The 26,187-nt window shown below is 41.3% G+C and overlaps 2 protein-coding genes across 3 annotated transcripts in view; one reads left to right on the forward strand and one right to left on the reverse strand.

The window, feature by feature from the left end:
* eys (eyes shut homolog) overlaps positions 1–10,927 on the forward strand; it is a 275,597-nt gene extending 264,670 nt beyond the window's left edge. Inside the window, 7 exon segments of the mRNA XM_034100069.1 lie at positions 614–796; positions 1,903–2,069; positions 3,200–3,344; positions 5,676–5,850; positions 6,085–6,257; positions 6,369–6,530; positions 9,738–10,927. Coding sequence (XP_033955960.1) covers positions 614–796; positions 1,903–2,069; positions 3,200–3,344; positions 5,676–5,850; positions 6,085–6,257; positions 6,369–6,530; positions 9,738–10,927 — 2,195 coding nt within the window.
* Positions 10,928–11,650: 723 nt separating this feature from the next.
* On the reverse strand, positions 11,651–22,802 carry phf3 (PHD finger protein 3). 2 transcript variants are annotated; one of them, XM_034100802.1, is made up of 16 exons: positions 22,695–22,802; positions 21,045–21,294; positions 20,521–20,646; positions 19,143–20,424; positions 18,509–18,785; positions 18,099–18,141; positions 17,679–17,790; positions 17,429–17,585; positions 17,211–17,327; positions 16,523–16,645; positions 16,290–16,434; positions 14,925–15,108; positions 14,694–14,841; positions 14,519–14,608; positions 14,083–14,278; positions 11,651–13,998 (listed from the first exon to the last, which is right to left on the reverse strand). In XM_034100802.1, the coding sequence occupies exons 2-16, from the start codon at positions 21,280–21,282 to the stop codon at positions 12,257–12,259; spliced, it is 4,980 nt and encodes a 1,659-aa protein (XP_033956693.1). In that variant the 5' UTR covers positions 21,283–21,294; positions 22,695–22,802; the 3' UTR covers positions 11,651–12,256. The 2 variants fall into 2 exon arrangements, with proteins under 2 accessions (XP_033956693.1, XP_033956692.1); XM_034100801.1 differs by having other exon boundaries at positions 21,045–21,298.
* Between the last annotated feature and the right edge of the window lie 3,385 nt (positions 22,803–26,187).

The following is a 26,187-nucleotide window of genomic DNA, read 5'->3' on the forward strand; positions in this document are numbered from 1 at the left end:
CACAGAGCGGAGGGCAGTCGCAGAGGGGAGCTCTGAGCCCTTCTTAGCCGTAGCCTGGGGCTGCAGAAGAGTATGCAAGGTGTTGAAGAAGAGCATTTGTGTTTGTGAATCCTCACTGCTGAAATAACAACAGCACATCGTGTCATTTTTTTACGAGCAGGGGAGGGAAATTACATCGAGTCCCTAGTGAAAAATCAAATGAAAAGAGAGATGGTGTGCTGAGATACAAGAGAAGGCATTATCGAATCAACCATGCATTCTGAATAAGTAAATTTGAGATTGTAATTGAATATCATGGGATTATTGTGCTGCCCTTGTGAACATCAGGTATGAAGCGATGCATGCTTGCCAGAAGCTTTTGTAAACAGCTACTAATGGAAATAGAAAAAGGACTGAAGAGGTGATGGTGTTTGAAAACAGGTCATCATCTTATAGATTCAGAAAAGAAAATATTTCAAAAAGCCTTGGTATGTAATGTGTAGCAATAGTGCCATCTTTTGGTAACCTGAGAGGGAGAAGATGAATCAGGCCTGTTCAATTCAAGCCACACAGACACAAAAGACCCCTAGTCCCATTTTAACACAAATGTGTAAAATAAATGTTTGTTTTGCAGCCATCAATATTACCCGTGCCAGATTCAGTGGAAGTGATGAGTTTGGTTACACTTCTTTCGTGGCGTATTGCTCCATCCCGAGCCTGAGTTTCTTCTACGAGTTCAAGCTGAAGTTCACACTGGCCAATAATTCATCTTCTTTGAAAGACAACCTGATGCTGTTCGCTGGGCATAAAGGACAAGGTGAGCTCAATTTAGACACCCGCACAGCAATTTAAAACCATTCTACCGGTCAAATGAAAAGACGAAAAGAAACATCGAAATGTCCCCTTAGTTCGTTTTTTGTTTTCATACTTCATTAAAGATTTACAAATAAGTGTTCGCCTGCTGTAATGCACTCACTAATGGATTTTCAATCTCATCAGAGATCCTCCAATCAATTTAAACCCTAAATGGATTTTATTTTTGGGCAGATTGAGAGACATTCAAAATGAGTCTTTCTGCAGTCCAATAATTAGTTGATATCCTGGTGCTGTTAACAGCTAACTGTTATTGTTCTTGACTTTCAAAGGGAGCAAGATGGCATTGCTAGCATAAAAACAAACACGTGAACTGAGCATCTCAAAAGTATCAGTGCTAATTGCATTCAACAGTCTTTGAGATGCAGGTGCAATGTGATGCTGTCAGCAGCCATCACTTTAAATTAGGATATCTTCCTGCAGGGTCAGACTTAGTAGCAGGTAACTGCTGTGTCGTTGTCACCAGCACATTTCATCAAACGAGGGAGAGGGCAAAGGAATAAAAAAGATCTTGTGGATTGTATGCACTCGTTTTCTCTTGAGAGTACAATTCATCAAGGTGGAGGCATAACAAAACAATATGAATATGAATAATGAAACGCTTGTCAGGAGAGAGAGCAGCACTGTTTGAAATGGTACAAAGGCACAAAGTAAGAATAGATAAAAAAACAAATAATTCGTGTGATAATTGGTTTAATGAAGTAGCATCTTTAATTATTGGGTGGCAGTCATCAAGGTACACGTAATTAAACAATCAGAGGAGGCAAAATATAGAACAAAACTAGAGTTAATATTGCAGCAAACAAACATAATGTATTTGTATGTTTATAGTACAGATGCAGTCTTACTGATGATGTTTTAATGGCTGTTTAAAATCGCATAGTGTTCTGCATACTACGTACTCAATGCGTCTTATCACCCACAAACCCTATATATTCATATACATATCCTGCTTAGTGGTGTAGATCGGTAAATGGTGTAATTGTAAGGTCAGTGTTTGCAGTTATCATGTCTACTGTGCTTGTGACAAACTATTTATGTGTCTTCCAGGCGATGATGGAGATGACTTCCTTGTTTTGGGACTGCGGAATGGCCGAGTGGTGCATAGATTCAACCTTGGATCGGGCGTGGCAGTCACATTCAGTGATCGACTGAACCTGCAGACCAACATTCACACCGTTACGTTTGGAAGGTCAAAGAGAACCGGATGGCTGAAGGTGATTTGGTGTTGATAGGTGTCCTTTTTGTTAATAAGAAAGGTGTTGGGCTGCCAGTATAGCTTCAATAGACAATTATTCTGGAAAACAGCCTCAAGGTTGAAATCATTCAAAGGTTAAGTCACCAGATAGTTAAAGGGATAGGAAGAATTCATGTGTATTTCCTTTAACAGCATTTTGTGTACAAAATATTTCATGTTATTCCAATCTGACTTTCATGTGTATCAAGTAGAAATGTAATTATCTTGTTGTTGTTTTTACTGTATTCAACTTTCAACTCTGAATCTTACTTTTTTACTGTTCTTACCGCTCATTTATTGGCATTTTGGTCCAACCTTTTGTATGTATTACACTGTGTACATCCGCCCATAAACACTTTAGAGAGCTGTCCTGCCCAGTGTAGGGGATGCAGGATGTAAATGGTGTCACAGTACGGTGAATGATTTCTGAAACACATCAGGCTGCTAATTACCAACAAATCATTTGTGGTCCAGTGATCAGGAAAAGGATGTTTGCATCAACTAAGTGTGGCTGAAAAACAGAGGTGGGAAGTAACTCAGTATACTTACACAAGTACTGTACTTAAGTACAATTTTGAGATACTAGTACTTAACTTGAGTATTTCCATTTTATGCTACTTTGTACTTCTACTCCACAACAATTCAGAGTTAAATCATGTACTTGTACAAGTTACTACCTTAAGTTACTTCACAGATTTTGATACAAAATGTGAAATATAATCAACACTTAAATGGGAGTGTATTTAAAGCTGGAGTAATTTCACAATCTACCCTGCAGTATACAAAGTCATTACAACTAGCTGCACCTTTACCAACACTTTAATGCATCAATAGCTATAATCAAAACATATACTATATACCATTCTGAGATGGACTCATTTGCATAATAAATACTTTTACTTTTAGTACTTTAAGTATATTTTGATGGTTTACTTGAGTAACATTTTGAATGCAGGACTTTGACTTGTAACAGAGTATTCCTAAACTCTGGTAAAATATCCAAGTGCTGCTCCACCACTGCTGAAAAAGTCTGCAGCAACATTGAAAAGCTGTGGAGGCAGCAAGGCAAGGTTGTGCTTGTAAATTGACATTTTACAATGCCTTTCTCAGGTTGACGGGCAACGTAACAGAACAGGATCTTCTCCAGGCCCCCTGCTGGGCCTCAATGTTTTCAACCAGCTCTTTGTGGGTGGATATAATGAGTACACCCCTGAACTCCTGCCACTTGGATCCAGGTTCCGTAATGGCTTTCAGGGTAAGACAGCAACAGCTTTATTACAGCCCAACACTGTTGTCTGGAGTCAAAGCACCTGTGCTTCCTCCAAAGATTTCGGTCTATTTGTAAGCAGAGGGGGAGGCGTGTAATGAAAAAGGGAGTTACAGGCTCGGACTGCTGTATGAGGCCTGCACCGAGCGTTGAGGTTGATTGTGCCTTTAATCACTTCACACCCCTCTGCAGTTTGCGTTGTGTGCAAATCCATTCCACTGCTGATAAGTCACATGAACAAGGCTGCCATACAAATTATCATTTGTGATCATCAACATCTTTTATGCTTTCTCTCAGGTGAGCCCATGTAGGATTGTATTCTGGGGAGCATTCATTGTGCTGCTAATGCTCGGGGCTGTGGAGCAAAATTGCCATAACCGTAATGATGACAACAGCTATGAATATCATCATAACCAGCTTCAGCAGTCTCTGCACTACAGCTATCAAGCTGGTTATTATAAGATGTCATGGCTAATCCATTTGAGATGAACAAGAGCTTTTCTGTATTTAAGGACTGGAGCGATTTTGTGTGTTTGCTCATTTATCATTATGTAATTCATTCGCCAAATAAACCTTTCAAAATGGACTCAGCTATGGTACCGCATTAGTCAGGCGGTGCTGTATCAGCCTGTCGTACTCCCCTGTAATGGTGAGCACTACCTGAGTCAGGCGACGCTGGTGGTACCATAACCTCTCTGCTCGGGATGTAATGAGAACTCATGAGCGTCTAATCAGATCTGTGTGACCTTCCTGGAGCCCTAATCATGATGGCTGGCAGTGAACACACTGATAATGCACTTCACTCCCAGTTATCAACAGATCCACACTCCCCTTTGGAAAGGTGGCAGAGGAGGTACTGCGGCTGCTGGGGCGGGGGGGGAAATCAGTTACTCTATTTGAGCTGCTGATCAAAAAACATGGAATGAGGAGGCTTGTGTTTTTAAATCATGCATATATTTTTTGATCACACTTGTTGAAAGATATTGAGGGTCAGTACCAGTGCTAACAACATTAATGGGGTTGTACCATAGACTGGGGTTACATGCGTATATCCCTGTGTTCATTTATAGAAAACATTCTAGTGAATGTGATATGGAACGCTTTGAGCGATACATTTCAAATTTGGTACCAACGTTTACTAGGACTCGAGGAGGAAATGATTGGATTTTGGTGACCAAAGGTCGAAAGGTAAAGGTTGCTGTGACCTTCTGCTTCCCTTTCTCGTGAACGCCTTGAGGGTATTTCTTCAAATGTTTCATTAATGTCCAACCAACTGTTAACATTTTGTGGTCAAAAGTCACTGTGACCAAACAAAACAAGCTTTTGGCCTTAATTGCTGAATGAAATTATAAAATGATGACTGCAACATGACTGGCATGGTGGTACATTTTATTTGGATCTTTAAAGATTGCCACAGGAACTAAATAGAAAATATTCTGAAACAATTTTTTGTAAGGCGTTTTTTTTCAAATGCAAATTCATTGTGCACATGTTTTTCTCTCATATGTATGATTGCCAGACTTGGCTCTTCTGGTTTCTTATTTCTTTGTAATAACAAGATAATAATACAAATAATAAGTAAGGCAAAAACTAGCATTTTGGCATGTCATGAGAGCAGCAAAACAAAAAATAACCAGCTTTAATAATCTTCCTCATGAATCTGCTTCGCTTTTGGATGTTTGCAGCTCGGCAACCATCACTTGAGTCTGCCAAGAAGACAGCATCATGCCATGAATATTCATGAATGAGCATGACATTTTCCCTGCATCCTGTTTATGCCAATGACTAATGCAGCAGAGAGATGGGAGTCAGCGTGTGCAGATGACTCCATGGCTTGTGCTCAGGCCTTATATTTATAGAAGGCCCAGTGCTCCGCAGGTACAGGCCAAAGTAAATATTGTCTTGGTAAAATGGAATTATGAAAGCAAAAAGCAAATATGATGAGGGAGATGCATGATGACAGGGGGAAGAGATTGGAATTATGAAAGCGGACATCTTGGATGTGTATGACAGAGACTGCAGATCATTTATTCCATCAAATTCAAGAGTTAACATCCAATAAAAACGTTTGGAATTCAGTATGTATACTTGATATTAACCCCTGTGGTGTCACACGATTCAAAAGCCATTTAACAAATTAACTCAGAGTTGTTCCTTTTTCACTCATTCTATTTTAAATCCAAATCAGGATATTCACATTTTAGTTTGTTCACTATTAAACCTCATTCAGGGAAAATTCAAAATGTTCTGTTTCCTCTGATTATCCCCTAAAAAAGATACCCCTCTGACTTACAGTGTGTGTGTTTGTCCTTTCCAAAGGGTGCATTTTTGATGTGCAGTTTCGCACAAGAAGAGACAGAAAGTTCCAAATGCTGGGCCAGCCTGCGGGACATCCAGCCTTTGGGCGCAGCGTGGGTCAGTGTGGAGTCACCCCTTGTGTTCATGTTCACTGCAGAAATGGGGGGACATGCGTGGACTCTGGCTCATCGGTGTAGTAAGTACAAAATAAATGACATTTGGTATAATCATTTTGATTACTTGCACCAAATCCTCTTGTGAATGGTTTTATAAATGACAGGGATTCACCCCGACAATGTTTTTGTTCTTGATATTCCCAAGAGACTAAACATCAGTAGGCTATAGAAACTCAGTTACACAGTACAAGTATAGCGAAAGGAATGACAGCGTTTACAAGCTTTTCACAGAGCCTGCCTGTGTCCGTCTGCAGTTGCCAGTGCCCATTTGGATGGAAGGGAGCACTCTGCTCTGAGACGGTGTCTGTGTGTGATGTGGAGCACACCCCCCCTCCTCTGTGTGCCCATGGCTCCACCTGCATCCCCCTGCCCAATGGATATACCTGCCAGTGCCCCCTGGGGACCGCAGGGCTCTACTGCGAGAAAGGTTGTACCACTGAACCTTAACTTTATCATTATATGTGTTTTTTATTTATTTATTAACACAAGACCTTCACTTTTCAATTATTGAACTGCTGTATCTTTCTGCCTGTGACAGCTGTGACCATCAGTGATCCGTTCTTCAGCGGTAACCAGTCTTCATGGATGTCATTCCCACCTATGAGCATTAGACACAGGACTGTTCTGCAGCTGCAGTTCCAGCCTTTATCACCTGATGGCATCCTTGTCTACACTGCACAGCACCTCAGTGCCAGATCTGGTGAGGACATTAATATCCTGCTTTATTTTGATAAAATAAATATTACATTTGCGGTGCAGAATGTGAGTGTGTTGGTATCCAGGATTACTATATATTTGCTCTCAATGTTCTGCCACAATGGCAAACATTATATATGCCAATGATCCTTTTATTCCACGGTATAATAAAAAAAGTAATGATATACACATTGCACTTACAAAAATGTCCCATATTGGGATCAATAAAGTTCTATCTTATCTTACCTTTATAAAAACAGTCTTTTGAGTAATAGATATATATCAAATTGGAACCCATAATACTGTATTGTCGTGTAAAAAAGTTGCTTTAATTACACATTGCACTTACAAAAATGTCCCATATTGGGATCAATAAAGTTCTATCTTATCTTACCTTTATAAAAACAGTCTTTTGAGTAATAGATATATATCAAATTGGAACCCATAATACTGTATTGTCGTGTAAAAAAAGTTGCTTTAATTATTCTTCAAACTGCAAGTATTCCATGTTAACTTCTTAAGCCCCGAGCCTGTTTTTCAGGTCTCAGGCTCGAAAATAACATTCCCAGAACAAATGACCATATCTTCCCTTCTAAAAGGGTTAAATTAATAATCTTTTTTTCTCAAAGCAAGATTACACCTGTGAGTTGGATGTAGAAGTGTCCGAATCAATATAGATGTTTTTATTAAATTATTATTATTATTAAAGTAAATTCAGATTGAACACAGTAAAAAAATGTAAATTGTGTCCGTCCAAAAAAAAAATAATTACTTATAGTGAAAACCACCCTTGAATGATGGGATGGTAGACTAAAAGCTTTAGGAATCCAAACTATAACATATAATAAGTATCCTGTATCAAGATTGATGCAAAACAAGTGAAATGTGACCTTTTTAGAGAGATTTAGCAAAAAGAAAACACTTCTGGGGTCATTTGGGTGGATTTGACCTATCTCTGGCCCCCCTTGCCCGATTTTGCTGATTGACATCTCTTTCTAACCGTCAGAGACAATGGAATCGAGAGGAACTCCCACATACTCCTTATTTGGTAATGTGTATGTATGAGACTGCCGCATAGCCAAGACCGGAAGCTGCGATAACTCTGGTGGCTACCATTAGCAGCTAACTTTTACTCTCCGATTTTTACATAAAAATGGAATTCATCCATCTTCTATCTTCTCCCGCTTATCCGTGGTCGGGTCGCGGGGGTAGCAGTTCCAGCAGAGAGCCCCAAACTTTCTTTTCCCTGGCGACATCAACCAGCTCTGACTGGGGGATCCCAAGGCGCTCCCAGGTCAGCGAAGAGATATAATCCCTCCACCTGGTCCTAGGTCTACCCCTTGGTCTCTTCCCAGCTGGACGTGCCTGGAACACCTCCCTAGGGAGGCGCCCAGGTGGCATCCTAACTAGGTGCCCGAACCACCTCAACTGGCTCCTTTTCGACGCGAAGGAGGAGCGGCTCAACTCCGAGTCCCTCCCTGATGACCGAACGTCTCACCTTATCTCTAAGGGAGACACCAGCCACCCGGCGGAGGAAACCCATCTCGGCCGCTTGTATCCGCGATCTCGTTCTTTCGGTCATGACCCATCCTTCATGACCATAGGTGAGGGTAGGAACGAAAATGGCCTGGTAGACAGAGAGCTGTGCCTTCTGGCTCAGCTCCCTTTTCGTCACAACGGTGCGGTAAAGCGACTGCAGTACCGCTCCCGCTGCTCCGATTCTCCGGCCCATCTCACGCTCCATTGTTTCCTCACTCGAGAACAAGACCCCGAGATACTTGAACTCCTTCACTTGGGGTAAGGACTCATTCCCTACTTGGAGTGGACAGTCCATCGGTTTCCTGCTGAGAACCATGGCCTCAGATTTGGAGGTGCTGATCCTCATCCCAGCCGCTTCACACTCGGTTGCGAACCGATCCAGTGAGTGCTGAAGGTCGCAGACCGATGAAGCCATCAGAACCACATCATCTGCAAACAGCAGTGGTGCAATCCTTAGTCCACCGAACTGCAGACCCCCCCCCCCCACGACTACGCCTCGAAATCCGATCCATGTATGTTACAAACAGGATTGGTGACAAAGCGCAGCCCTGGCGGAGGCCAACCCTCACCGGAAATGGGTCCGACTTACTGCCGAGGACCCGGACACAGCTCTCGCTTTGGGAGTACAGAGATTGGATGGCCCTGAGTAGAGACCCCCTCACCCCATACTCCCGCAGCACCTCCCACGGTCATACGCCTTCTCCAAGTCTAAAAAACACATGTAGACCGGATAAGCGTACTCCCAGGCCCCCTCCAGGATCCTTGCGAGAATGAAAATGGAATTATGGATTATAAAAAAAAGTATTACACAGAAACATTATCAACCTATGGATTAACCGATTCATCTGCGTTTTTTCTCGTTTGAATGCCATTGAACAAGTCTTTTGATCAGATTGACAGCTACGGTGAGACGATCTCCCGTAAAAGCTCCGTAAGGTACGTGTTGTGATGTCTGTGTTTGCTTCCCCTGTCGCGAGTTCGGATCACTCAGTGATGATAGGTATACTTAAATAATCTGTGGAACCTCAGCTTTAATCGGATATCTTGTATGTGCAGCTACGATAAGTAATAAGGGTATCTTTTATCTTGAGTTCTGTCTGTGCCAAAGTGCGTTAGCATTTTTCGCTCAGGGGTCATTTAGATGCTTCTTATGAGACTTGTGTTTTGTTTTGGTAAAAATGGTTTGTATCGTCAGTTAGCTGAGATTATTCCCGTTAATCTGGTATAACACATTAATAGGTTCTTAAATATTAAGATCCCCTGAGACACAGTGTTGTAAAAAGTAAAGTACCCGCAGAGGGGGACCTTGGGGCTTAACAGGTTAAAAGGCATCTGAAATCTAGCATATTTGTATCGTATTGTAACCTCACTAATAATGTGTCAAAAAGTCAAAACAGTGATGAAATAAAAGCATAAAAAGTCATGGTATATTACAAAAATAGTATAGTAGTTCATGACAATGTCGTCATATAAAAGTTTTAACTTTTACTTTTAACTTTACATTTTCAGTCAGGAGTTCCACAAACAATGTTCTTGTGAGTTTGGTCGAAAACTGATCTAAACCTGTCAAATGTACTTTTTTTCAACTACAAAAACAGTAGGTGAACTGACTTTTTAACAGAGGGACATCACTACAACTGAAAAGTATGACCATTTTATTTTCTTCCAACAGGAGACTTCTTGTGCCTCTCCTTGACATCGGGGTTTGTCCAGCTGCGGTACAATCTGGGGGATGGCCCCCACATCCTGCAGTCTGTTGAGCGAGTGGACTCACGTGGGAGGACTTGGCACTCGGTGACGGCTGGCCGGGTCGGTCACCAAGGCTTCCTCAGTCTGGACAACAAGGAGACTAGAGAGAATGTGACTGGGGGGATGGCCACTCTCGATGTTGCTACTGACATCTTCATCGGGGGCGTGTCAACCTTAAGCTTCGTCTCCACAGATGCAACAGAAAAGGAGCCGGTGGGCTTCACTGGGGGTTTAAGAGAACTCATACTGAACGGGGAAGAGTTGGAGTTAACAGAGATGGGGGCTATTAGTGGAGCAAATGTGGGGGACTGGGATGGGACCGCCTGTGGGTATACGGTGTGCAAAAACGGAGGACACTGCAGGTCAACAGGAAGTGACTCATTTATGTGTGTGTGTCCGCCATATTGGACTGGCTCTGTGTGTAACCAGTCTGTAAGCTGTTTAAACCACGTCTGCAGACAGGGTTCCTTATGTGCCCCATCTGGTGTCCCCTCTTACCGCTGCATATGCCCTTTGGGACTGGGTGGGAGGTACTGCGACTCAGAAATAGCCACGGACACTCTCAAGTTTGTGGGAAGCTCATATGTTAAATACCAGGACCCGAGATACAACACGAGGAATTTTAAATACACACAGGTTTCTTTCAGCTTTAAAACCAGCTCGAATAACAGTTTGGTAATGTGGATGGGGAAGGCTGAACATGAAGATGACGACTACCTTGCAGTGGGACTTGAAAACGGACACCTCAAAGTTGCTGTAAATCTTGGGGAGAGGCTTTCCCTGCCAATAACTTTCAGAAATGTCACACTGTGCTGCAACACGTGGTACAATGTCTCTATATCTTTAAACAGCACAATTATCCAGGTGGTGGTGGACAATAAGAGAGTCCTCCAAGATTTAGATCCATTTGAGCGTTACGTGGCTTTAAACTACGGAGGTCAGCTTTACTTTGGGGGGTTTGAAGTGTACAGAAATGTATCAATTGTTACTTTTGGGTTGTTTTCAAAAGGCTTTGAAGGAAATCTAAGAAATGTTTTTTTGTTTAAAGATACCAAGCAATTGCAGTTCCTCAGGAATAGTAAGGGATTCGATGTTTACGAGGGCAATGAATAGTAGTGACATTTTGTGATGGTATCTGAGGAGATTTTTGTAGAGTACTTAGGAGGTTAAAATGTTATCACTTAAAGGTGGGGTAGGTAAGTTTGAGAAACCGCCTCGGGATACACTTTTTGTTATATTCCATGGAATGCTCTTAACATCCCGATAGCAATGAATATCTTAAGTGCTTTGACAAAAAACCCATAATAAAATATCATCTCTGGAAGCCGTAGTACTGTAAAAAGCACGACCAATCATTTTAGCCGGCCCGGGTAAAGTAACTGGATGGCCTACCTGCCTGTCAGCCTTCCATCTGTGCACAAACTTATCTCGTGCCCTCATTGGTCATGTGCGTGTTCGTGTGTGTTGGAGGAGGGGCTCTGTAAGGAAGTAGCAGATTTTTTCCGGCTGTGTATTTTCAAATTCTAGCGCACTCGAGCTGGTTTCTCCACAATTACCTACCCCACCTTTAACTGTTTTAAACTTGTTTCTGCAAAATTGTACTGCTTGATTTCCATGTGACTGATATATAGATCAGGATGAAATCAATGTGATACGGGTAGATGTTTCAGAATAAATGTAATACAACTTTTATGATTAAATATTTCAAACATATGTTGTGAGGCTTTAACATTAGTCATTTTTCCAACGAGAAAAAAATAAAACTAAAGTCCTAATGTCTAAAATCTTGTTAATATAACAATTAGAAAGAAATAACACATTTTTTATAATCAATAATAAAAAAGAATTAGCTTTATTACGAACTGTACAGAAACACACAGTGCAAAGGCACACTTCATCTCTAATGTATATTACAAGCCAAAATGTACATACCTTTTCAAAAAGAGTAAGTCTAAAAAATAATTAAGCAATTTAAAAGAATTTAAATGGGGGGAGGGGGGAGAAAAGCTGCTGTTCCAAGGTTCTTAGTGAAACGTTTTCTGTTACATTCATGCCAACTTAAAATGTCCACCAGATGGTCCACACGTTGTTCGTATGTTCCCACAAGACTGAAAACATTTACTGATTGTTTGTAGTCAGCACGGCAGCTCAAAAGGAACTGGATATATACAGTAAAAAGGTTAAAATGTTCCAATATTAAGTTCTTCTTGGCTTGAAGAGAACATGTCTTCACAATCTGACTTTAAATTATATTTCATTTTGGCTGTATTGTTATTAACATAAAATGGGTTACTTCTATGAAGGAAATGGCATACAAACTGTGGACCGTTGTATAAAATAACAAACAACTTCACAATCAAGTGTTTTGAACCGGTTTAGTGACCAACAGTCTTTCTTAAAGCCCCCCCAAACCTTGTCAGGGCTTTTAAAAAAAAAACATAATTAACTGTCTTTTGAGCTTCTCCGTCCATTCTCATAATCAGAGTCCCTCCTGTTTCTGTGTCTGTCCTTACTCCGGCTGCTGTGATCGTCGCTGTGGTGTCTCTCTTTCCTCTTCTCGCCGTAGCGGTCGTCAGAGTGTCCGTGGTGCCTGCTCCTCTCTCTCTCGTGGCTGCGATCGCGCTTCCTCTCCCTGTCGTGGTTCCGGCTCTTCTTCCCGTGATTAGTGTCCCTGTGATGGCTGTGCCTCCCGTGGTGATCTCTGTCCTCGGACGTGCGCGGCCTCTCCCACGGATCGCTGTATTTCTCCTCTTGACGCTTGTGTTCTTTGGCCAGGGACGGAGGTGGGGGAGCTGGTTCGGAGCAGCTTTCTGCGTACTGTGATTGAAGTGCAGCGAGAGCGTCTGACGAGCTATTCTGAACCCACGGTGCACTGTGATTCTGATCCTGGGGGGGTGGGCTGGAGAAAGTGTTAGGAGGAGGAGGGCCTGTGGGGTAGCTGCCAGGTACCTGAGGCTGCTGAGATGGGATGGATGCATCCTTGTGTTCTGAGAGAGCTGGTGCCACTACCGATTCCTGCTTGATCTCTGTGTAACTCACTGCCTGTGGTTCTTCTGCGGGAGCACAAACTGTCTGAAATGCTTTAGCATCAGCCTGGGATGTGCCCGGGTTCTCCTTTTCACTCGACGGTAATGGAATAGTTGTTTGTTTCTCTTCCTTGGGTTTGCTCTTGGCCTGATAAAGCTGTAAATATCCTTGGTGAAAGAGTGTAACCGGCTCTTTTCTAGCACTGCTCACAACAGGAACAGGTTTGGGGCTCAAAGGAGTGGGGTGGCTTGCTTCATCCTTTTGTAGCACCGCTGTTTTATCCTCATTCACACTGGAATAGGCTGAAGATTTTTTCAATATTCCACTTAAAGGAGGTTTGGAGCTATTAGCTGGAGGAGCCATGGGTTGGGGCTGCGACAAAGAATTCCCTTCAGATGGTGTTTTCTCACTCTCAGACAAAAGGCCAACGTCTCCTTTGTTTGCAGAAGCAGCGCTGCTGGTTTCAGTCCCACTCTGCGCTGCTGAAAGGCTCGCTAAAAACGCTTCGGTCGATACATCTGGAGGCTTATCTTTCAGAGAGACTGGTGCACTGTGGGTCACCGCTGCGGCATCCTTTCCTGAGTTGTTAGCAACAGATGTAAGAGTCGGGTTGGGTAGCGCCGGTTCAGCTTTAACAGATTTAGCGTCTTTCTTCCTGATGACAAAGCGCTCTCGTTGTGAAGCAGCTGTTGGACTTTTTAAGCTCCCAATCGAAGCCTCTGTTTTTGGAGCTGCTTGGGTCTTCTGGGTGTCATCTGCTGTTGTTGCAGGTTTACCTCCAACATCTGGCAGAGGTGGACATTCCCCACCCAAGCCTAATAGCACACCTGGAAGAAAGCGCAGTGGTTTTCGGGGCTCCTGATTGTTGGGCTCCTCCGATGCAGATGGTTCTTCCGAAGATTCTGTAATCGGCTCTTTAACTTCTTCCGTAGGGTTAAGTGGTTTTTCATTTTCTTTTTTATGTGTAGTAGTCAAGGAGGAGATGAAAAGTTTCTCCTCCTCCTCTTGCGCTCTGGTTTCTTTTGTGGAAATGGTGATGGGCATGATTTCAGGAATAATCCTGGCAGTTTCATTCATGTCCACAGGAAGAAATTCCCTTTTAGGTGCCTGGCGAATGATGAGTCCAAGAAGAAGGTTGGCACGGTTGTTTTCTAAACCTGTCAAAAGGAAGAGATTAAGTCAAATAAGAAATGTAATATCACCTACAGAGAGGAACATAATTCATGTTTCATGATCTTTACCTGGCCCATCAAAGGGAACAAGCTGATGTGGGACTTTTTCAGTGGCACCCAAAGGAATGATATACATATCCTTCACTTGTTTCCGGTTATTGGACACCACCCCGAAACGCCTACGACTGCTAAAGTAGGCATACAGAAGAGTATAGGAGATCTCATCTTCGTCCGTCTCGGGGGAAAAGCGGATCAGGCATACCTCCTTTAATAAAAGAAAAAGCATGCGTCAGTAAAAAATCTGCAATGCAAGTGCCAGAGGTTTGCACATAAATCTTCAATGGAGCAGCTTTATAATGCATCACATGTGGATGTTAATTGTAAGGACTTAAGCTGCTCTTGATCACAATGAAACTTATGTAATTCTTGGTGATTTATATTTAATGACAGCATTTTACTACAGGCTGTTTAATCCCTTTCAGTGGGAAAGCTGCCAAAAACTCACTTTAGTTCCCATTGCCCGAATCTTCTCCAAGTAGTCCCACACTATCTGTGGAGTTATCCTCCCGCCAACTTGAATGCTGTCTGGAAGGTCCTGTTGAGAGAGGAAACAAAGATCCAACCTTAGTGGCAGTACTTAGTCTAGCTACTCAAAATATATTCATTTTTTCCCACGTTACCTCAGTCAAGTTGTCCAAAGTGCCTGAGACAAGGAAGGCTTTTGTCATTAACTTGGCCACAGCGTGCATGTGAACGAGTCCTTGCCACAAGCACTTCAGGTTGGACAGGAAAGCGGCTTCTTCATCTCTTCCAGCTACATGATCCGACCTGTGGCAAATACAAAATTGAGCTAGCTTGCAAAAACTAAGCTTGTAGACGAGAACCACACATTATCAGAAATGACTGTTTACCTTCCATCGTAGCCTGACTGAGCGCTTCGGAAGCTTTCCTCTAAAACGGTGAGGTGCAGGTCGTCCTCTGCAGGGGTTCCCGCGCTCTTCGTCTCTTCTGATTTGGTGGACTGCCTCCTGACAACTGTAGTGGCAACTTTAACCACCTTGGTCGGTGCCTCCTCCACAGGTGGCGCCATACGACCTATTTCAAATAAAGAAACAACACAAGTTGGTAACTGAAGATAATGACAGCAGGAAAAAACATAGAAAGTGGTGATGTCATCTAATTTACTACTGTGGACCAGGGCAGCAGCAAAACTAATTTTAGCAACCTAATAGTAGAAGTTTATATGCTACATTTTGAATATTTTCACCATCTGACTAGTGTTGCACGGTGTACCGATACTTGAAAGGTACCACGATACCCTGCCGTTAAAAACGTTACGATTCCTCCGTTTCATTAGTTTCGGTACTTTAAGTATGACGGGGGAAAGTACTCCGGTGAGAAAGCGCCGTTTTAATAAGAGCCGTGTGTGTTCAGCGCTCTGCTTCCACTCCCTGCACTGCAGCCGTGCCTGCAGTCCCGCCCCTCTCAAGCCTCCCCTCTCAAGCACGCTCTAAGTGCCTCCCCTCTCTCGTGCACGCGCTAGCTGCCAGAGCATGTGAGAAAGCGAGAAGCATGGCTGCGAGTGCAACTGCCGCTGCGCCTCGGCTTGTTGACAAAAAAGACGCCAGAAGCAAAATTTGGAAGTATTTGAGCTATATCTCCGACAGTGAGGGCAAGCCTACGGACACCACGAGGCCTGTCTGTAAGACATGTTTTAGATCCCTGCAAACCAAGACACATCAAATTTCGCTAAGCACCTCGCCAACCGGCATCCAGACAGGTTAGCGAATGTGATAGATAACGTAATTACATCATGCTCAAGTCCATGCCCTCAAATCTAAGTCAAACAAGTGTAATTTATTTTGTGACAAATGAACGTTTTCGTAGTTTGCCGAGGCAATTAATGGCAATGATAACTGTCTAATATGGCTATCTTTTTAGCTAACTTACCAATGTGGTTATGGTTCTGGTGTGAAATATAAAGCACAATAATTACATTTAAGACTGTTTCCCTTTTTTTAAGAAAAGTATCGAAAAATAATCGGAATCATCAATAGTTGCTTTTCTACTGTTCGTTTGTGGTAAAAGTGTCATTTTCAGTTTTAAAGGGTTAATTCAGATTCACCAAACTCGTACAATAAACAGGTCAGCGGTTGACCAGCATGTCTTGAGTTCTGCAAGGTAAAATACAGGTTATCTTAAAGAAGTGTCATATTGATTATCCCTGATTATCCTATTGATGACTAACATTACAACTTTTTTATTTCAGGGTTTACCTGTGCAGATTTTGCAGTGTAGGTCAAATAAGTGAGACTTGTGTTGGTTGGTTGTGTCTTTCTCTGTGCCGGGACCCTCTGCTTTCTCCTCAGGGGGTTTTGGAGATTCAGCTGTGACTTCGGTAACTCTGGGAGGTGAGTCAAGCTGACAAGGGGAGAAAATAATAGACATTGAAGCAAACATGTCACGAAAACATTAGATAATCTAGAGTAATATTTGTTGGGGCCCTTACCTCTTCAGGCTCAGGTGCTTTCTCTGGTTCTTGGCTTTCAATTTCAATTTCTCCTTTGTGTGTGATTTTAGTGATCGGCCGTCTCTCTGCCTCTCTTTGCTCCTTTTCAATCATCTCAATAGTCTGTAAAATAAGGAATATATTTATTTTTAAAGGGCTGCTGAATGTCTTGCATTCCAAAATACAACCAAATAAAGGGAAAAACATTTCAAGCTTAAAGGTGGGGTAGGTAAGTTTAAGAAACCAGCTCGAGATCGCTAGAATTTGAAAATACACAACCGGAGAAAAGCTGCCACTTCCTTACAGAGCCCCTCCTCCAACACACACGAACGCGCACATGACCAATGAGGGCACGAGATAAGTTTGTGCCCCGATGGAAGGCTGACAGGCAGGTAGGCCATCCAATCCAATCCGATCGGATTGGTTGTACTTTTTACAGTATTACGGCTTCTACAGATGAAATTTTGTTATGGATTTTTTGTCAAAGCACTTAAGATATTCATTGCTATCGGGATGTTAAGAGCATTCCATGGAATATAACAAAAAGTGTATCTCGAGCCGGTTTCTGAAACTTACCTACCCCACCTTTAACCTACCTTTTGTATTGTTAAGGGCTTTAAGAAGACTGCTGTCATTTTTTTACAAACTTGATGGCATATATTCAGTTTCACAGGAAAGCATTACTTACATGTCGGTTCTCCCTTTGTCGCCAAGCAGCTAATTCTTTAGAGGCCAGTTCCTCAGGGCTCATTCGAATCAGGTTACCAGGAGAAACTTCCCCTTTGAGAACCCTCTTAAAGAGGACCTAAAAATACAACAGAAGAGCAAGTGTAACTATGAATATATTAAAACTCAAAAGGCACACTCAAAACATTTGAAGCATGCCTGGTTTACAATGATACTTACATTATTTTTAGTGTCTTTAAGATTGAACATCAAGCTTCTGTACTTGTTCTTGTATTTGTTGTCAGTGTCTTTATACAAGTGAAAAAGCTCTCTCTCCGTTTTCTTGGCAACTTCAGAGGCCTTCTCCACTGAGACATTCAAATCGGACTCCTTCAACCTGAGGTGCAGAAAGTTTAGGTAGTCATTTGCTTAGTTTTTCAATAAAAAAACATATCAGTTTATCTTTTACTTTCACTCATGAAAAACATACCTCTGTATGAGAATTTCTTTCAGAGAGTCCCGCACACTTCGCCGGATCGCCTCCACAGACACAGGTTTCTTTGAACCTGACGACTTGCTTTTTGACTCTTTCAGATAAAAGCCTGTGAAGACAGAATGAAGATATCTACTGAGCAGGAGGGGAAATCTGCGACAACAGGGATTTCATACAAAGTTGTGATACAAGAAGGCTGTTATCTAATATCTAAGAAAAGACAGAGATAATGTGTATTATCTTCTATTTTGAACAAGACTTGTTGTAGATGTAACTACATTTAGGGCTGAAACTAATTATTATTTTCATTATCAAATGACCTGCTAATTAATTTCCTAATTTATCATTTGGTCTATTATATGTCAGATAGTAGTTAAAACTTCCCATCCAAGTTTCTAAACACTTCTTAAAAAATACCTGTTTTATCAGCTGCATCTGTGGAGTGCCTCCTGTCTGGATCCTATTTTAGGAGAGAAAAGGAAAAGGCACATTCATCATAGTTAATACATTCAATAAAACAGCAACATTTAAATTGGAAAAAGACACCACATGAAATATTCTAACCCACGGCCAAACATTGAAAATACAGGGTGAGTATTTATGTGTGGGAAAATGTCCTGAACCATGGTGGGTATACACACACCCATGTGCAAAGTAAAAGCAAACAAATAAATAAATACATTGTACAGTGTTGACACTAGCTATGATTAATAGAGGATGAAATCAAATATCCTGGGGGAACAAATAAATGATCCTTTATATCGAAAGATTTACATTTAAGTATGATCAAACAGCTTTATCAAAGACCTCAAAGTGTTACTGCTTACATTTCTTACTGGTCTGACGCCTCCTGAGGTGAGTTTCTCGGAGGGTCCTGGTTGGGGCTTGGGGGGCGGCCTCACATCCTGTTCCTCCACCTTTGCTTTAACTTCTGGTTTGGCTGCAATCGGGGGCTCGGGCTCCACCTTTTTGCTTTCTTCCTCACAACACTTCAAGCACACGTACATCTGATCTTCCTCCTCCATCTCGCGCACTTTGGTAAGGTCGAGACCAACACAGTCGCCGTGGAACCAGTCTTCACAGCGACCGCAGCCTACCATGAACCTAAAAGAAGTGCAGACATTATTAAAAGGTGTTTTTTTAAGCATTCTGTGCAGCAGATACATTCTGGCCCACTATAATAAGGACACCGGTAGAACCATTCAATTTTTGTTCACAAACACTAATTTGACTAAGGCAATATCTGTTGATATTTGTACAAACACTGTGGTAACTTGTACCTTTCCTCATCATCTTTAAATATCCACTGAACTATTGCAGGTTGTGCTGGGTAAATGTTCAACTATCAAATTCTAAATTGTTCACATTTCTATAAAAAAAAGATAACCACCTGCAAAGTTAAATCGACAACATACACCAATTATGTCAGAGTGAGAAAGTGATCTGTTTTGCAACACTTACGTATTATTGTGCTGGTTCTTGCACAGGCCACAGCAGTTGTTTCCATCCCATACCGACTCATTGTTAGCGGGTGTCTCTTCAGCATTTTCCTTCTTCACAGCAGGAGCATTGTCTGGGATAAACAGCTGCGGCTCATCCACGGAGATGCTTCTTGGAGTTTTACTTTTCTGTCTTTGAAGAATCTTTTCTGGCTTTTTCAGTTTGGGCTTTTCCTGCCCCCCCTCTTCTGTCATTTTTAAAGGATGTCCTGGACGAACAGGTGTTTGAGAGGCCGTCTCAGGCTTGGAGATATTTGGTGGAGACGTGTGTTTAGTTGTTCCCTGCGGATCAACGCGGTTGCCAGACGATGGGCTCTTCTTACCGAGAGAGCTTGGCTTCCCTTTACTCTCACCTGCGCCCTGTGTCTTTTGGATTTTAGTAGCATGCTCACTTTGGGTGATTTCTGCAGGCCTTTTCAAAGGTGACATTTCTTTCTTTTCCTTGAGATTTTTTATTCTAAGCAGGTCGTCTCTTTGGATTTTGGATGCCATGTTTTGGGTTACTTTATGTCCCTTCACCGTGTTATTTGGTTTATCAGAAACCAAGTCTTTATTCTTGTTAGAAGGCAGTCCTAGTTTCGACTTCGGTAGTGTTTTGGCCACAATCTGTTGTTTTTCCTTTTCATTAGTCTTGTTACTAACAGTAGTTCTGTTATTCTGAACGTTTTCTGGCTCTTTGATGCCATCCTTTTCTTTACTGACGGTTTTTAGTTTTTCAGGAACACTATGATTGTCATGTTGTGTCTCTTGCGTGCAGGCACTCCCCATCAAAGTCCCGTTGGGGGTCTGCACGTCGTTGGGATTCACATACGGGCCGAGCCCCAGGGCCGCATCATCAGCAGAGCTCTTCTCAACTTCAGCAACTTCAGCCACCACTGCCACGTTCTCAGGTGTGGGATTCTGTACACTGACGGTATCACCAGGCAGCACCGCAAACCCAATGTCCCCAGAATACGCAAAGCCACCATCAAGGCTCCCTTCAATATTGTGTGTGTAAGAGGGTCCTGGAAGCAGCTCAATCTTAAATCCTGCAATTGTGACAGTCAATCGTCTCAATACAACGGAAGGATTCAGCCATAATGCACCTTGAAGATCATTAATATCAACACGTCCTCCCAGAATTAGTTCTTTTTTCAGCTGGGCGCCTTTAACTCCTTTCTCGATAAGAAACGACTTCCGGATCCTGTTCGCTGGTTCCCTTCCTATTTGTCCTCGGGTCATGGTGTTGGTGGATGTGTCTGTTTCTACAACAACAAAACAAAACATAGAGAATAAATGTCACACCCTTTATAGTTGACGGTGTCATATCGTGGAAATGGGAAACTAAATGAGTAATTTACCGTTTTCTAAATGACTTGGACGTTTATTCTGCCTGCCAACAGGTCGCTTGACTTGTGAAGTCTCTGCATCGGTCAGTTCACCGCTGAGGCCTGTGGGTGCTGAACCATCACTGAGAGCTGCAACAGCTGAAACAAATACAGGTATTTTAACTTCCTGTGTACCAAGGGTATTTCTTTTTTAATTATGTATACATTTAACACAACTAGAAATTGAATTGGCAATCACAACAGTCAAAAAGATTGAACTCCAACACACTAAATAAATAGTTTGAATGCAAAGCCTGATAGGGCTGACACCACAATATTAGTGTGCAATTCAAAACTTAGCAGTAGGTGAAATGTAAGTGAACCGTTATATATACTTAGAACCTCCTTTAGCAAGGTCTATTGTGAATTATAATGCCTTTTTAGTGTGAAGCAGCGAGATTGGGCTTTGGTAGTAGCATATGTAAATAAGCTTCAAATCAAGGTTTGGTATCAATACAAATCCATATTGGACATTTGTATTTTGTCCGTTGACATACCTGTTGAGCCAGCAATTGGAAAAGTGGAGTCCTCATTGTCCAACAGGTTGAACTGAGAGGAGCTTGCACATCCAAACATGGGATCTTTATCACTGAGCATGTTCTTCAGCGACTCTTCCAGCCGGAGTCCTGTCCCAAACTCATTACTCGCGTCACATTCCAAATTCTGACCAGCTATCAGGGAGTCGTCCAACTGGTCACTGGGTATTAAACTGTTAAAGCTGTCCACAATATCCATGAATGCTGCTGCCTTCCTGTATGAAAACAAACAGACAACATGTAGGGAAAAACAGCAGTTACCCATTTTGATCAAGCAAAAACAATTATATGAATAATTATAGAAGAACTATCTTGATGCATGTCTTTGGTCTTATCTCAGCAAGCTAGTAAGGATGAGCAGATTAGTTTTGAAGGCTAAACTACCATGTTCCACAGTGATACAAAGCAACAGGCAGTACAAAGTGTATAATAAACACAAAATTACAAAAATAAGATTTTCATATCATGGATAACTAATATTTAATTTTAAATAATACTGTATGTCGACATTTGTTTATTATGGACCATAATCATGTTGGGGTTTTAAAGGAACCATGAATTTTGTTTATTTGTAAAGATGATATCTGTGTCTTAAGGTTACGTGGGGGTCAATTTTAGGGCCCCTATATCCTGAATGGTCGGTCATTTTGGATTATCCAACCACGTTTAAACACTTTTATAAAGGTTAACATGTAGAGAAAACAAATTAAAGTTGAAAGTGATTGATTACTGACGGAATGTCCCTTTTAAAAGTTGTTGGAAATATAGTGATGGGGAGCTTTAAGCGTTGCTTCTGTGCTGCCTCAATCAACTGTAGATGCCTGTTTACTGTCCTGCTACAGTCAGGCTGCGTTCAAATAACCTCGCATGATCTCAGTTGTGGCCATTTCCGTGGGTCTTTCACATTGTGAATACAGATTAGGTATATTTCTGCAAGTGCAATAAAAGCTTTTACAATGACCAACTTGGAAAACCATCAAAAGCAAAGCTATGATTAAATTAGCAGCAAGCTGCCCATTCCTTCCAATAAAGTTACACTACACAATATTGTGCAGGCCAGAAATAAACAGTGCATTAAAAAAACGCTACGTTAATATGTTAGCAGATCTCCAGACGGGTTTATGCAATGATCCCTAATATGACTTAATCCCAATTTGAAACACAGCATGTTTGTGACCTAGTTCTCTCAATGTATGAAGTGTGTGCTAGTTAGCATGCTAGCGTTATAAAACGGCTAACAACAATCCACAGCAGAGCACTAGCATCATTAGCAAGCTAATGCTAGCATAAGAAGGAAGTTACCACCTTAGGTAACTCACTGTCTTAAATTCATGAACTGATCCTGTGAATATAATTTGCATCAACAAAAATAAAGGCCAGAACATCAAAAATGTGTTGCAGAAAATATGTAAACGTTTATTTAGACCGCTCGGTGCTTAATCTGTCAGACAGGCTAGTTCGCTTGCTTTAGCATTAGGCCTCAAGCTACCAAGTTTGTTTGTAGCCTGAGTACTGCTAACGGTCGTTAGATGATCACGCCCACATGCATCTGCTCCAATGCGATCAATTCGGATATTAAGAAATATTTATATTCACGTATAATACTCTTACCTCTCTTTTACTGCAATGCTGTCTCCAACTCGTTTAGGGTTACATACTAGCACAGCTGCTCCCAGTAACTTCCTCCAACTCGGCCGTCATTCGTCCTGCTGCTGCAAAACCCTGACAGGCAGCGCCGCTTGTCACGTGGCTTCTGTTTACAGGTAGCTTAGCAGCTGATGGTGCGGACATTACACTTGTCTACATTATACTTCTATTTGCGGGGTTTTCAATCTTGTTGCTCTGTAAACAAGTGTCCACACGGGTTAACTTTATTGAAGAGCAAACTATGTTAACTTTTGAAATGTATTCAGCCAACTAAAGGTGGAAAGGCTATTTTCTTTCTTCCATATACATTAAATCAGGGGTACAATTTGTTTTTACCGAGGGCCACACATACAGAAAGATATACGAAGGGCTGGGCCATCCACTAGAGATGAGGTATATTGCCTCATAAGTTCAGTTATAAGTTAGCAAAATTAATCAAATATAGGTAAATTATGCTTGATACTTGATAATGCCTTAAGACAAAAGAAGCCATCATAGCTTTGGTTTCATTTATTCTGTTGGCAGCTCATCCGTCAAAATATGTGAAGCCACAGATTGCTTATAATAAGGGGAAATATGAAGGGTCTATTTCAAGCTGGTTATGTAAATAAGTTGTTGGGCCTTTTTTCTTATCAACTAAGATTTGTTAGAAAATGTTTCCAACTTTAATTGAGTGAATTTATTTGAAAAGTGGGCTTATTAATACATGAATATTACTGTGTAATATATGTTTACATATATAAGAAGTACAATATAAGTCAAGCAAAAGTTTAATTTGTGGGCCGTATTACATTGTACTTTTTGAATTTGCTGAGGGCCGATTCAAAATGGTCAGCGGGCTGCATTTGGCCCCCGGGCCGTAGTTTGGACACCCCTGCATTAAATAGTGCAATGTGAAATAGTTGAAACCCTCTTGCCTGGAAAGCAAATGTATTTATTATGTGTGTATGTATTATTTATTTATTCATCTTTTTTTGTTTAAGTGTGACATCATTTATAGCTTTATTTATGTTTTTTTATGAGATCATATATACTCAGTAAAATGATCATGGTTTCTTTTAAACTTTACGGGAAAATGACCAGTCGGCTTATTCATGCAGTCGTTAATCATTTCAAAGGAACCTGTGATCATAAAGCTTTCGTTGAGTAAAATTGGACTTGGGACTCTTGAGTAAACACAAACATTTTCAACTTGCATAGCCTACAAGTTTGCAGTTTGTGTAGCCCAAGAATATCCTAACATTATAACACCATCTCTTATTATTTAAGCCAATAACTGACATGGGTTGTATGATGAGATAAGGATTTTTTTATAATGGAATTTGGTGCGCAAAGTTTAAATACTCTTTTATAAATGTATATAACTGTAATTCTGAATGCATCTAGTTTTGCTCTGCACACCAACAGCAGGACATTGTTATGATACCATATATGTTGCTCATCTTGGCATCTGAATTACTTCTTCTACATCTATTTCATACTTTTAGGACAGTTACAGTTTAGTTTGCCCACGATCAAGTTCCTTTAGTTTTTACCTTTAGCACTGCACCAACACCCTTCACTACAGTACGAATCTTAAGTGTTCCCATTTACTGAAATACATCGAGATTACTTATAAGAACAACATAAAAGTAATTTGAGAATTGTAAATAATAGTTAGTTATATTAAAAGCCCAGGAGGATACTGCTGTGCTTCAAAATAGGGGTGCAACAACTAATCGACTTAATCGATTAAAATCGATTACCAAATTAGTTGCCAACTAATTCAGTCGTCGATTCGTTGGTGACGTCATCACGTGTGTTTTACACCCCGTTAAGCTCTAACTTTATTGGTCTTTGTATCGGTACTGGAGACATTTAAAAAAGATATGTCATGTATTATTGCTACAAAGACATTATATCGTAGTCTTAGTGTCGCCAACTCGTTTCTAATATGCAAAAAGACAAACAAATGCGTCTATGATGTATTTTCGATCTTTCTCTCCCCCGCCTGCTTGCGAGGGGGCGGGGCAGTTTACACACGGGCAGCTGCAACATGCAGCAACACACACACGTGGGAGATGGCGGAGAGAACGCGCTCCGAGGTGGTTAAACTTTACCCGTCTCGATGTGGAGAATGCTCGTTACCAAAAGTGGAATAAGAGTTTAGCATGTAAGGGCGGTAACACGAGCTATTTGTCTAAACATTTAGCAAAAGTGCTCCACATCCAGACGGAGGAATGCAACGGGTTCCACTGTCTTTCTAGTAGCTCTGTAGCCCCGTCCACAGTAACGTTTTCACGTCAGGTGTTCTGTATGCTAGCAGCAACACACGGAGCTAACTACATTATACAAACATAATGATTAGAGGTAACAGAGTTATTTGCGGACGTTTTGTGACAGAGCCTTCAGTGTGGCATCTCCCAACCTCTGGAACTCTCTCCCCCCCCGAAATCCGCAGCGCCCCAACCCTGGACATTTTCAAAAAAGCCCTCAAAACGCACCTTTTTACCAAGGCTTTCCCTACTGTATAGTTAGTTTAATAGGTTTATTTGTCCGCTACTTCCCCCCCCCCCCACCCCCTTAACCTGTCTGCCTTTTTCCCCTACTCCCCCCTCCTACCCGACTTGTAAAGCGACCTTGGGTTTCCTGAAAGGCGCTATAAAAATATTATATATTATTATTATTATTTAGTTTGTTAAAGTTTCAGCTATTCTTATATTTACAGTTGTGTCATCAGATTATTTAATACGATTTGTTAAAACACTGTTGTTTCTTTTGATGTGAAATATTATTTATTTAATTTGAATAAAAAGCAATGTTAGTTTTGTTCACAATTTAAGTTATTTCAATAATATATTTATTTTGGAATCAAGTATTCATCTTTATTGTCTTCATTGTTAGTTTCGACATGCCTAAAACAACCTCAAGCTAAATCTAAAAGTTGATGGCTAAATAAGAGCGTTTGAGAAATTGTGCAAGGCATACAGTAATAGTCCGAATAGTCGATTAATCGTTTCATTAATCGATAGATTAATCGATTATCAAATTAGTCGTTTGTTGCAGCCCTACTTCAAAAGAATAACTACTCCTGGTCTCCAGTTCAGTGTTTTGTGAACCACCAACTTATGAACTAGCAGTTAAGAGCTACCCCATGACTTATATACCAGGAAGTAAATGGTTTTGCTTTCTCATTCAAATTCAGAATCAGGTTTGTATACAGTGACTGTCTCTGTTTGAGTAGCCATTATTTAAAAGGATGAAGCAGGGCCAACAATGCTGCTGGCCAAATGAAGAGGCTCATGAATGAAGCTGTTGTTATGTTAACAACCCCCTGATAGTCCATTCAGAGGTGATTACAAAATACGATTCAGTATCAGCGCTTAATTTATGTATTCAGTAAATGTTATTGAATTAAAACCAAACACTTGATTCTTAAATTGGAGCAGGATGGTCTTGAATCCTATCCACCCTTTTA

Source organism: Pseudochaenichthys georgianus, chromosome 15 (genome assembly GCF_902827115.2).
Source record: "Pseudochaenichthys georgianus chromosome 15, fPseGeo1.2, whole genome shotgun sequence".
Taxonomy (NCBI): Eukaryota; Metazoa; Chordata; class Actinopteri; order Perciformes; family Channichthyidae; genus Pseudochaenichthys; species Pseudochaenichthys georgianus.

Excerpts from the sequence above, each read along its gene's own strand:
- phf3 (XM_034100802.1), bottom strand. The coding sequence starts at position 21,282 with ATGGATATTGTGGACAGCTTTAACAGTTTAATACCCAGTGACCAGTTG. Across the intron at positions 20,647-21,044 it reads TCCAATTGCTGGCTCAACAG|CTGTTGCAGCTCTCAGTGAT; the intron begins GTATGTCAACGG and ends TATTTGTTTCAG. Across the intron at positions 15,109-16,289 it reads ACACTGCAAAATCTGCACAG|GTCGTATGGCGCCACCTGTG; the intron begins GTAAACCCTGAA and ends TATTTGAAATAG.